The following is a 13996-nucleotide window of genomic DNA, read 5'->3' as shown; positions in this document are numbered from 1 at the left end:
AGCATAATAATAAAATGTTATGGTGAATAAAGATTCTAGTGGTACAAATGGTATGTGAATGTAATAATGATAATAATAAGTCTCTGAATTCTCCAGTAACGATGTGCTCTGGACAATCTCTGCTCCACTACCAACCAGGTCCACATTTACTTAGAACAGATTTTTTGCAGAGCTGGTTCCAACCAGCTCAATCAGTTCACTTGTAAATATTACATATAAATATCTATCTATCAGCTGGTTAAGCTATGCTACCAAGGTAAACTATTCTCAAAGATTTCAAAATGAGTGAATATGTTTGCCCATATTGGAGATACTCACAAACATTACAAATAAAATATGCTATCAAAATGCTAAAAATGAAAAATAATAAAACTAAAAAAATTACAATTACTTTTCTTTAAATCAATTTAATAGCAAGTTACACTAAACTTAGTTCTCTCCCATGCACTAGGTATTTTCCAGGAAATCTGCCATGTGGAATCCATTTGAATCTTTCAGTGAGATTAACTCTTATTTATACATTCTTCAATCTCTCTTCAGATTATCGATATGCCGATTCAACCTGGTGAATCTTTGTTGCACTCCTTCTAAAGCAAGTAAATCCTTTATAGAATATCTAAGGTAGAGCACTTAAAATTGTTTACTTTACTCCAGTCATGGTCTTACTAAGGCCATATATAATCCTATTAATGTGCATTACATCCTAGTCTTGTGTGCATATGCTGACAAATTTGAGGCAGGAAAATCTGTTCAGCTGAACTCCTCGGAGGAATTGACATGCTGCTGAAGAACCCTATCCCCCCAGAAGATCTCAACAGGGTTTCCAGAACTACAGATAGAAGGGAAATGTTAACAAAATTATTATTTTGATGCATTTATAAAAGTTAGCATTCTTTTAAATTTTAAAATATATTTTAAAGATTATTTACTTCAATTTTAATTGTACTAAATACCTCTGGCATTCAAAGACATTTAGAAACTGTTTAGTGACAGCTTTGACAGAAGTTCCATCTTCAGCCTTCCCTTCTGCAGGCACAACTAGGGAGCAATTTCACAGTGCTGCCGACTCCCCAGTTGCCATTCAGCTGTACATGTAGTATCCAGAAAGCCAGCCAGCAGTATGCCTGATGTTGTGGTGTGTGAAGGAAGAGAAGTGGGTGCAGTTACTGTTAAGTGAAGGTATTCAAAAAGCTTAAAGACCTAAAGGTCACCCAGACCAGAGGAACTGCACCCAAGGGTTCTGAAAGAGGTAGTGCTAGAGATTGTAGCGGCATTAGAAATGATCTTTCAAAAATCATTGGACTCTGCACATTGCAAATGTTACTGCACTCTTTAAGAAAGGAGGAAGGAAGCAAAAGGAAAATGATAGACAAGTTAGCTTGACCTCAGAAGTTCTGAAGATGTTGGAGTCAATTGTTAAGGATGGGGTGATGGAGTACTTGGTGACACGGCAAGATAGGGCTAAGTCAGCATGGTTTCCTTCAGGGAAAATTCTGACTGACGAACCTGTTGGAATTCTTAGAGAATATTACAAGTAGGATAGATAAAGGGGATGCAGTGGATGCTGTATATTTGAATTTTCAGAAGGCCTTTGACAAGGTGTCACACGAGGCTGCTCACCAAGTTAAGAGCCCATGGTATGACAGGAAAGTTACTCGCATTGTTAGAGCATTGGCTGATTGGTAGGAGGCAGTGAGCAGGAACAAAAGGATCCTTTTCTGATTGGTGTCAGTGACTAGTGGTGTTCCGCCGGGGTCAGTGTTAGGACTGCTTCTTTTTATGCTGTATATCAATGATTTAGATGATAGAATAGATGGCTTTGTTGCCAAGTTTGCAGATGATACGAAGATTGGTACAAGGGGGGGGGGGGGGTACTGTTGAGGAAACAGGTAGGATGCAGAAGGACTTAGACAGATTAGGAGAATGGGCAAGAAAGTGACAAATGAAATACAATGTTGGACAATGCATTGTCATGCACTTTGGTAGTAGAAATAAATGTGCGGACTATTTTCTAAATGGGGAGAAAATCCAGGAATCTGAGATGCAGAGGGACGTGGCAGTCCTTGTGCAGAACACCCTGAAGGTTAACTTCCAGGTTGTGTCGGTGGTGAGGAAGGCAAATGCCATGTTAGCATTCATTTCAAGAGGTCTAGAATACAAGAGCAAGGATGTGATGCTGAGGCTTTATAAGGCACTGATGAGGCCTCACCTTGAGTATTGTGAACAGTTTTGGGCTCCTCATCTTAGAAGAGATGTGCTGGCATTGGAGAGGGTCTAGAAGAGGTTCACAAGGATGATTCCAGGAATGAAAGTGTTATTATACAAGGAACATTTGATAGCTCTGGGTCTGTACTTGCTGGAATTCAGAAGGATAAGGGGGGGAATCTCACTGAAACCTTTCATATGTTGAAAGGCCTAGACAAAGTAGATGTGGAAAGGATGTTTCCCATGGTGGGAGAGTCTAGGACAAGAGGGCACAGCCTCAGGATAGAAGACACTCTTTCAAAACAGATGTGGAGAAATTTCTTTAGCCAAAGAGTGGTGAATTTGTGGAATTTGTTGCCACATGCAGCTGTGGAGGCCAGGTCATTGGGTGTATTTAAGGCAGAGATTGATAGGCTCTCGATTGGATATAGCATCAAAAGTTTTGGGGAAAAGGCCAGGAACTGGGGTTGAGGAGGAGATTTAAAAAAAAAGGATCAGCCATGATTGAATGGTGGAGCAGACTCAATGGGCTAGATGGCCCAATTTTGCTCCTATGTCTAATGGAAATAAGTGGTTCATATCCATTCCAGACAAGCAGAGACATGGGGACCATAGGCACAGATTTTAGTCAGTGAGTGGTCCAGCACAACTCAGCTCATTCATCTTCAGGTTATCTACAATAAAGCTGCAAAATGACTGAAGAGAACTTAACTTTCTCCTCATATTAAGTGCTCAGTTAATTGTTTACCTTAAGAAAATTGTTATCTGATCAGTTGGGCTTGTACAATCAAAATGAAAAATTGCACACTGCAATTTCAAAATCAACTCTGGGAAGCAGCAGGAAGCTTTCAATGTTTATCTAGACCACAAATGTTTTGAGGAGCAATTTGTAAGGCTTTAAAAATAACCCATGCTCTTCCCCAATCCTTTCAAGCAAGCAATTAATATAATAAAGATTATACAATTCCAGAAGTTATAAGGTTTGCTTTAATTTTGTGCATAATAGAGTAAACTTTTGTTACAGAACAACTTGGATTTTCTTCCAACAAGACATTTGATTGTATTTATTAGTTCCATGTACTAACAGTAAATGTTTAGAACTTAATAAAGTGAGTAAAAAGCCTTTTCTGAAATGGGAAATCACAAGAAAATCTTCCTGCAAAAATGATCTTTTAGGTATCCAAGCAGAAAACATCAGGCTACCTATGAATAATTTTCCTCAAGGTAATATATTAATGAACCTAACCTGTAGGTGAACGCTATTTTCTAAAGAGTAGACTAATTTCTAAATCAGGAGAAAATTCTGAAATCAGAGGTGCAAAAGGACTTGGGAGAACTCGTGCAGGAACTCTTGCAAGTTGAGTTGTGGTAAGGAAGGCAAATGCAATGTTAGCATTCAGTTTAAGAGGACTGCAATATAAAAGCAAGGATGTCATGCTGATGCTATTTAAGGCATTGGTCAGACTGCGCTCAAGAATATTGTGAGCAGTTGAGGTTCACAAGAATGATTCTGGGAATGAAAGGGTCAACATACAGCATGAGAGGAATTTGATAGCTCTGGTCCTGTACTTGTTAGAAATTTAGAAGAATGAGGGGTGGGGGATCTCATTGAACCTTATTAAATATTGAAATTTGTAGTCCGAGTGGATGTTTGCTATAATGGGGGAGTCCAGGACCATAGTGCAAAGCCTCAGAATAGAAAAACATCTTTTTAAACCAGAGATGAGGAGCAATTTTTTTGGTCAGAGGATGGTAAATCTATGGAACTCATCGCCTCAGATGGCTGTGGTGGCCAAGTCATTAGGTATATATAAAGCAGAGGTTGATAGGTTATTGATTAGAAAGTGTGTCTAATGTGATGGAAAGAAGGCAGAAAAATGGGGTTGAGGGGGATAATAAATCAGCCGTGATGGAATGGCAAAGCAGACTTGATGGGCTGAATGGCTTAATTCTACTCCTATGTATTATGTTCTTTTAGAATATGACCTTGTGCACATGGAGGCCAAGCAACAGAGACAAATTTCATGCAGGACACTTGGGAAAATTTCTGCAGGACCCCCTAAAGGTTAACTTGCAGGTTGAGTCCAGAGAGTTGTTTAAGCTTTGTAACATCATAGAGTGTGAAATCGCTGATGATTTTCCACATATTCCATAAGCAACAAAAGCAGAAGTGAGCCACTTCACCTTCTTGGATTCATGTATAAGGATATGCAGCTCCCTCAACATCAAAGCCTTTCACTGACTCACCATTTATAAAATACTCCACCAAACTGGATCGCATTTTCCTACGTTTTACTATATCTGGCATCTCACCTTTTATTTCACCCTCTGTTCTCAGCAGATCTGATTCACCAACTTCATCATTCATTGTTGAAAATGACTGTTAACGGTTCAATCTACACTGCATCCTATTAGTTATAGTGCCCCAACCTGAAAATGATAGATTTAGTCCTTCTCCATTTTCTGTACCATGGGCTCTAAATTTTATTTAATAATCTTTTTGTTCCATTCAGTTTGAGAATCTGTCAATAGAAGACACATTGAATTCTATAACGGGAATGTGGGACCACAATTTAAGTAATAATTTTTATTCTGAAATACTAATTATGCACAACAAAAGCATTAAATGATGTAAAAGTAACTAAAGACAGAAGTTTAGCTTCACAGCTTAAGAAGTAATACTGGCACTACAATTCTACACCAGCTAAATTCAGCTCTGAGATTACTCCTTTGGATTCATTACCCTCGAACAAGAGGAGGAGGTTTTGGTATTGGGTTTCCTTTTATAACACCAAGCAACATTTTTGTTAGATTATTATTTCCAAAAGCCCAAGTTTAATATCAAAGAATGTAAAACTCTTTCAGCCTTTCACTTAACATGGATTAGCAAGATTTCTAGCATTTTATTATGTTAAAACATTCTCAAATGCAGAAGTACTTCAGTTGTTTAACTGTACAAATATTTACAAGAGTAACAATATTGCAAACTGCTTATCCCAAAGTAATCAGTAAGACAGAGATGGTGATGGACCTTAGGAAGACTAAGCCTGCACTGCTCCCTGTTACTATTGACAGTGAGGACATGGATGAGGTGAGGGCCTACAAGTACCTGGGGGTGCACCTGGATGACAGACCTGAGTGGAGCACCAACACAGAGACTGTACAAGAAGGGCCAGAGTCACCTCTACTTGCTGAAGAGACTGAGGTCCTTTGGAGTATGCTGGCCTCTCCTTGACATGTTCTGCCAATCTATTGTCGCCAGTACAATCTTCCATGTGGTGGTATGCTGGGGCAATGGCATCGACATGGGTGATGCCAACAGGCTCAATAAACTGATTTACAAAGGCTGGCTCTGTTATAGGAGACAAACTAGACATACTGGAGGCTGTGGTATAACAAAGGACCTTCTGGAAAATCCTGGCAATTCTGGACAGTGTTTTTCACCCTCTGCGTGCCATCTTGGCTGAACAGAGGAGCACTTTCAGTAATAGACTAAGACAACTGTGCTTCTCCAAATAGCATGATATGAGATCATTCTTACCCTCTGCCATTAGGCTCTATAATGAATCAACCTATAGCGGGGGAAGTGATAACCCCCTCCCATTATTAACCTTTTTTTAAAAAACCAGAACTCTGTTTAAGCTCTGTTTACCACACCCTGCTATCATCACCTCTTATCTGGATGGTGTAAATGTGCACCCATCACAGTAAAATATTACAGTAATTCTTACACTACCATCTTGTCAGTGTTGGAAATATTGTAATCCTTAACTTGTAAATCTTGTACATCTTAGTTTTAAGATAACTTTTTATTTTTTTCTTACATCTCTTCTAATATTTGTATATCTGTGCACTTGTAATGCTACTGTGACAATTTAATTTCCTTTGGGATCAATAAAGCTATCTAATGCAATTACATTCCTTTACAGTTTTGGAATTCATAATGATGTAATATACTCACAGATTTTTAAAAAAAATCTAAAGTAGAAATAAATTGAGTACTTGTCATTCTTCTTGTAAAGCAAAAAGATGGTTTGAAGATAGTAGAAATGTAAAGTACTGAGGTTACCAACCTTGAATAGTTGCCAGTGTGCTATTACTCATCAATGCTGGACCAAGAGCACCACCAAGACTCCCTGGATTCAGACTGAGTAAGGCACCTCTGTAAAAGCAAAAGAATGCTGTACTCCTTGGAATATATAATGTCAAAGCATATGCTATGATATCTGAAAAATTGTTTAATTTGTTGGAAGGAATGTGTGCAAGGAAGTCAACTGAACACTTCAATGGTTTGGCTATGACAATTATCGAAAATTTCCAATACTATTGTAACTTCCTCTGCTCTCTAAATGAATAATCATAATAACTTTAAAACAATGAAAATTATTCATTTAGTTCAGGACAAGGCACACAAATTAATTGTGCAGATCTCTAAATCTTATTTCAGCAAAGCAACAAAGGGGAATTGATGAATTAAGTGTTCTAACTAACTAAATTACAAAGCAATATTTCTGGAAACCCACTTGTTTTGAGGGAGCATGGGTTCGATTGCCATAACCCACTCATCAAACTAACACAGCTTCCTTCACTGACTGTAAATAGAGTTATCACATTAAAGTTCAGAACAAATGAAATCAGACCTGTGCATTTAGAGCAGGGGTTCCCCAGCCTTTATTTAGGCCATGGACCCCTAGTTGCCTAACGTGGAAGGATTCCCATTAACATAAAAGCAAAATCATACTTTGAATGAGATACTGATGACGTCTCTTCAAAGGAAAATCAATTTTTAATACAAACTACTGTACCAGAGACCTTGCTGATCTTTTAGTAATTAAAAAAATGTACACAATGCCTTTCAATACATTCTCCTTGCAAAATGGTTTGCAGTTAAGGACTTGAAATTATGTACCATTTGTGAAGGATGGTGGAGAAAGAATATCAAAATGAGGTAAGGGAGTTTTACAGAGTGTTGACATTTTACTTCTCAAATAAGTAAGAAGAAATAATCTGGGACTTAAGTTCTGATTTATGTGGAGATAGCAATATGATAAAAAAAGAATTCTGGAGAGATGACAGGTTTTCTACGGTTGGTTTTAACTAGCAAACGGAAACCCAAAAATGTACTCATCACTTTACTGAAATTTAGATAGAAAATGTCACTCTGGGGTTCTTAAGACTCCATTTCTACATTCCTTAATGCCTTGACGATTATGCTAAGTTATTTCATCTCTCCACATCATATAAAGGTAAATGCAACTAAAATAAGAGTAAAAAGATTTTGTTTAAATTCTTGTAAAAATTAAAAAAAATATTACCTGGTAAACACAACATTCATCCTCCTGAAGAAATTTAAAAATAAAACAAAAAACCCTATAAGCATTGACATAAGTAGTATACTTAGCTGGGTACAGAACTATACAAATATAAAAATATATATTCCTCAATTTAAGAAAGAATTAATTAGTAGATATTTGCAATGGATTCCTATTATTTAACAACTTACTGATCATTAAAAAGAGATAAATGTTCAAGTCATAATGAGATCAAAGGCTGAAAACAGCTGTAAATAAATGTTTAAGGATGCACGATTTTGTACCATGGGAATATTTTTGGAAACACAACAAATATTCAAAAAGTATACATACAGAACAAATGAATGAACAACTTCCAATTTATCCATATGTTCATTTGGCCACCTCAGAAGGAAGTGAAGAGTCAATCATATCAATAGTTTCAGCATCACATTTTGTTCAGATTTAGCAAGGATGACAGATTTCAATAACTTGAGGAATATACAGCAAAGACACAAGTTGGTAGAAGAACTCAGTATATCAGAAAACGTCTGTCGACACAGATGGATAACTGCAAACTAATGCGAAGTCGATCTCAAACTTCAACCATCTCCTAACCCACTAAGCTTCTCCACCAGTTTGCATTTTCTTTCCAGATCCCAGCATCTGCAGTCTCCTGTACCACTCTGATGAATACTAATGAAGGCATGGTTTTACAATAATTAATGGTTTCATTAATCACCATTACTGATGCCAAGACTCTTACCCCCACCCCTAATTTATTTAAACTTCAAGTCACAGAGAACAGGATTTGGTTATTTCACTTGATTAGACCACATTCAGTCACTATACTATAGTACCCCTATTGAATTTTGTACACAATAGTTGGATTTTTCAACTAAATAAGCAGTTTTCCAAAGGTTATACGCGAAATCTTCTACAATTCCATCATTTAAAACATACAGTGCCTTGATAACGTAAAACTATTTGCACATTTTCCTGTCTCATTTTCTATATTTAAACTATTTTGAAGTCAGATTTTTCTGAGCTAATCTACAAAATATCATGCATCATGTCAAATCAAAACAAAAATTCAAAACCCAGTCAACAATTTACTACAAATTAAAAACCAAAATTGTGAGGCTGAAAAAGTATTCATTCCCTTTGTAATTACTATGCTAATTCTCTGGATGCTTTCAAGAAGGAGCTAGATAGGTATCTTTTGGATAGGGGAATCAAGGGATATGGGGACAAGGCAGGAACCGGGTATTGATAGTAGATGATCAGCCATGATCTCAAAATGGCGGTGCAGGCTCAAAGGGCCGAATGGTCTACTTCTGCACCTATTGTCTATTGTCTCTCCCCAGGTGCAACATAGAATATTATTACCATACCAACTCACCCAATTTATTGATGGAAGATCACCTGTTTTCAATGATTTCATAAGAATAAGTACTCTCCCTCTCTGTAAGGTGCAACAGTATGGTAGAATTTCAACGGATCAAAACCATTCAAGACAAATCAGGGAAGGGCTCAAGACTATCTCAAAGGCATTGAACATACCTCGAAGCTCAGTGCAGTCCCTTGTAAAAAAGTAGAAAATATGAAACTACACACACACTGCCTAGGTCAGGCCGCTTCTCTAAACTTAGTCACCAGAGAAGAATGGCACTCGTAAGAGAGGCTACTGTGATGCGAACAGTCACTCTGAGTGAGCTACTGAAGTCAGTGGCTGCAACTGGAGATGAAGTTCATGGCTCCATCATCTCTAAAGGCCTTACACAAAAAAAACGGTATTTATGGAAGAGTGGGAAACAAGCAGCCCTGGCTAAAAACAAAACACATTCTTGCCCAAAAGAACTTTTTGTGGTTGGATGAGACTAAAGTGGAACTTTCTGGCCTCAGTACATGTGGCATAAATCTAACACTGTGCATCAACCAGGTAACACCATCCCTTCTGTAAAGTCTGCTGGATGTAGCATCATGCTATCGGGATGCCTTTCAGCAGCAGGGACTGGAAATCTAGTCAAGATTGAAGGGAACAGGAATACTGTTAAGTACAGAAATATCCTGGATAAAAACCTACTAGCCTCTGACAGAAAGCTTAAACTGGAGAGGAAACTTGGCTTGGGGTAGCTTCAAATGAAAAAAATTATGTCCTTGAGTGGCCCTCAGGATTAACCTTAACCTGATTGAGCATCTTTGGGACCTCAAGATTGCTGTCCATCACCAACTAACCAGGCACAGTTTGAGCAATTTTGCAAGGAGGAATGGACAACTCTTGCTCCATCACATTGAGAAAATAAAGACTGTACAAGCTGCGAGAGCTGGTTCTATTAAGCAAAGAGGGATGAATACATTTGAACTGCTGCCATTTTAGGTTTTGAAGTTTTAGTTTCTTGTGCTTTATAATTTTCCCTGTTTTTGGGCTCTACTGTAAAAAAAAGGAGCATATGATTCATAAATAAAAATTCCCAGTTAAATTGATCAAAATCCCTGGCTGTAATATTCATTGCTATGAACAAAGTGTTGGGAGCTGAATACTCTTACAAGCCACTGTAAAACACAGGAGCAGTTAGGCCATTCGGCCCATCAAATCTGGTCCACCATTCAATCATGACTGATTTATTTTCCCTCCAAACCCTTTTCTCCTGCCTTCTCCCTGTAACCTTTGACACCCTTACTATTCAAAGACCTGTCAACCTCCGTTTTAAAATTCTCAAATGACCATAAGATAAATAATGCTAAATCCCAACAGCTAGTAATGATTAGATAGTCAAATGCTTAAGACTTTCTATCATCTGCGGAATACATATACTTAACATTTACTACTAGGAAGGCATTGTCAGTGACTTGATGAGCTAAATAAACCCTAATTTCTTCATACTCTTTTGCAGGCATCTATTAATGATGTCCATTGATCATCCAAATCTGCTGCATTAAAAGGAGGGCTCAAGTGTTATGTTGCTCTAACACTTCATCACAGACTCTCCTTACTTACAGTGTTTTCAACCCAGATGAAAGAGTCCATTTTTATGAGCTCAGTCAATTCTGCAACTGACCTGAAAATGGAAAAGCATCTTTCTGCTAAATGAGACATACAATTCCAGTGAGGAACTGAGAGCTGAATCCATCATATTCAGAACATCCTTTTAGAAAAAGTGTCCATATCATGTATTTGTAGCAAGGTTCAAGAACATGTCCGCATTTAAATTTGCATCACTTTTCTGGAGACCTAGGCTAGGTTAACTATAGCCTCAAAGATGATAGGAGGTATTTTTAGTTTATTTTGCAATGCATCGATAAGTAAATTGAGGTACTTAGTAAAAATGAGAAGGATATTTCTGAGCTTTGAAAATTTCCAGAAATCTGCAAACTCATTAAAAATGACAAAGAAATAGTAAATGTAAATTACCTGTAGTGCAAGAAAAACTTTGTTACTGATAGAAAAAGAATGATATAATGGGTTTGTATCTTATTGCTCCCTGCCACTCAAATTATTTCTCCACATAATTCCCAGTTCATATACTACCAATCTTCTCCCCCATCAAACCTAAACACTACTATGTCATTCAAAACGAAGAATATTATTTAATTGTCCAGCTAAATTTCTTGACAGCTCTATCTCCTCCAATGTTTAAAACAATTATTTATGTCTGGAGGCTAAAGAATAGATATTTGGAACACCCGACATCAAAATCTTTTTTTTTTAAAGAGAAAAATAACTTTTCCACTGTAACCACAAGTAATTCAGTTCCTCTCCACTTCACAAGAAAAAGCAGGATGAGTCCTTTTTTCAATTTTTACACTGGAATGTTACATCTTAGATGTATACATTCACAGATACATAGAAATATTATACACCAATGACTGAAGTTAGTGAAGACTTACCCAGCTGCAAACTGAGGGGCTGACATGAGGCCAGGATTAGTTAGTCCTGCAGCAGCAGCCATGGCTGCTAGGCTTGGATTGGTAGCAAGCCCAGCACCAGTGGGTACCTGTGCAGCTCCTGCTTGTAGCGCAGTGCCAGCTGTCTGCAGTCCAGAAGCTGACACCATGATTTGGCTTGTGCACAAAGGATTTACTAAGCCAGTTGAGGTTGTCTGTGTGGTACTTGTATCACTGCTGCTGGACGACTCAGTAACTGAAATAGACGCTGATGGTGAAGGGGTTAGAGCTGGAGAAGTAACTGTTGATGTGGAAACTGCAGAAGATAAGCCAGTGATTACAGATGCCACATTTGTTGAAGCTGTCACTGATGCAGTTGTACCTAGAGGACACATAACATTTGTATTTTAGTAGAAGCTTTCCTGCTTGCTTTAGTTCTGAAGTAATTTACAGAATAATGAAAATGATGAAAAAATTCATCCATAACTATTATAATATACTAATTGGAAAGAGCTGAGAGGGTGATCCAATAATGTTCTTGAAAATTACAAATTTGAGAGGATAGATAAAAGCTTCCACATGCAGTACCACAAACTAAGAATACTCATTATAAATGGTCACCAATAAAACCAATACAGAATTAAGTGACATAAATCTAGAGTGGTAGAATATTAGACAGCTGAGGAGGAGTCTGAAAAAGGTATTTTACAATTATGAAGGATCTAGTTGAAAATGCTCCCATTCACAACAATGTTGAGAATTTGAGAGCATCAACTGAAGATAATCCAAGCAAAGAAAATTCAAATTTAATAGAAGTACTTTTTAAAAGAAAAGAGCAGCTGGTTAAGTCTGGAATGTACAGTCATGGAGTTGTACAGCATAGAAATGAGCCCTTCAGTCCACCGTGTCTGTGGCAACATTTACGCCCACTTGCACCAATCTTATTTACCCATATTAGGACCGTGTCCTCCTCTGCCTTATCTGTTCACGTGCCTACCTAAATGCCTTTTAAGTAGAGCAACTGATTTTGATTCTATCATCTCCTCTGAATGCACATTTCAGATATCAACCACTCTGTGTAAAAAAAAACTCAGATCCTGATTAAAACCTCTCCCTGTTAAGACTCATGCCCTTCCATTCTTGATACTGCTACCATGGGGAAAAAGATTCTGTTTACCGCATCAAAATCCCTCATAATTTATGTACCTTTATCAGATCACCCCTCAAGCATCTTGCCTTCAAGAAAAACAAGGTCAGCTGATCCAATCTATTTTCAGTACTTAAAAGGAAACTGGACATGTACTTGTAAGGGGTAAGCAAAGGGAGTGCTGGGGTTGATGGGGAATTGGGACCAGTTGGTTCATTGTTTCATAGAGGTGGCAATGATTCAATGAAGCAAACAATCTATTTCTGCAAATCTATGGCTCTGTGTTTAAGTGGATGGATCCTGCTACTGCTAATTACCCTTGGGCTGCATGCTAATACAGTAAACCACAACATCTTCCAACACTGGTATATGATCCAGTCACTCTGCGCTCAAGTGGGGAAATCAGGCTAGATTCTTCCTCCTGGTCATTACTCAATAAAGCTGGATGAGTGGGAATAAGATCAGCTTGATATACCACTATGGATCATAACACAAAAATCCTGGTTTACCAAAGGGAATTCAGACCAGGTTCCTACACTGATCCTTTGTCTTCGCCTTGGACTTGGGATGGGAGATCAGCCAATAATCTCAAAGAGTTGTAGATGGTGACATGTATGTACTTTGATAATAAATTTTACTTTGAGGTTTGAACTTTAGAGGATCCTCCACTGTCTGCTCTATTCTTACGGCTCATGGTCACCCTACAATCTGCAGCCTATCCCTTAGCTGTGACCGTCTCACTAAAATTGTTGCTATGGTGTTCTCAGTATTCTGGATGATCGTAAGTGCATCCAATGCCAGCACCATTTCCTTCATACGGTCAGTCAGGAGCTGCAACTAGGTTCACTTCCTTCAGATTAAATATTCAGGGACACAAGCCATCTCCGTGACCTCCAAAATCAGCTTATGATCATTACAGACTGACCTGAATATTTGTTACTACCTCCACACATGATAAAAACCTAAAATACACAACCAGGATGAGGAGGAGGAGGAAGTAAATTTAAACCATGGTCTTCAAAGAGAAACTGAAGGATACTTGAAAAGAAAAAACTGTCAAGTTGTAGGAGTGGGAAATGTTCTTGCATATTGCAAGCACAAAAGCCTCAGTCTGGGTTGTAACTTCAACCACATGTCCTTCAAAGAGCTCATAGGCAGGCACATGAATGTGCTGACAATGGAAGGATATGGACATTTCATAGATAGAGCAGGTGTTTATTTGAGCATTTGATCACTAATCTAATTAGTTCAGCATAATATCGTGGGGCAAAGGACCTGTTTATGTGATATACTATCCTATGTTTACACCTGTATGTTTTCATCACATTGAAATGGAAAATGAGTAAGAACAAATTAAAAAAAATAAAATTCTTCATTCTCATAAATCTGAAGTAACATTTAGAATGCTACTTAATATAAAAGCTACTACATAACCTTTAGCAACATACATAAAATGCTGGAGGAA

At 37.8% G+C, this 13996-nt stretch overlaps 1 protein-coding gene across 7 annotated transcripts in view; it reads right to left on the bottom strand.

Annotated features, from left to right (window-relative positions):
• Nucleotides 1-13996, bottom strand: part of LOC140727681 (POU domain, class 2, transcription factor 1-like) — a 168792-nt gene that overhangs the window by 15615 nt on the left and 139181 nt on the right. For all 7 annotated transcript variants that reach the window (XM_073045332.1, XM_073045333.1, XM_073045331.1 and 4 more), the window contains 2 exons: nucleotides 11388-11766; nucleotides 6279-6367 (listed from right to left, as the gene is read on the bottom strand). In XM_073045332.1, the coding sequence (XP_072901433.1) occupies nucleotides 6279-6367; nucleotides 11388-11766 (468 nt within the window). The remainder of the gene's footprint in view (nucleotides 1-6278; nucleotides 6368-11387; nucleotides 11767-13996) is intronic.

Source organism: Hemitrygon akajei, chromosome 5, assembly GCF_048418815.1.
Source record: "Hemitrygon akajei chromosome 5, sHemAka1.3, whole genome shotgun sequence".
Taxonomy (NCBI): domain Eukaryota; kingdom Metazoa; phylum Chordata; class Chondrichthyes; order Myliobatiformes; family Dasyatidae; genus Hemitrygon; species Hemitrygon akajei.
Note: the sequence above shows the minus strand (reverse complement) of the source record. Positions and strands in the feature narration are given on the sequence as shown.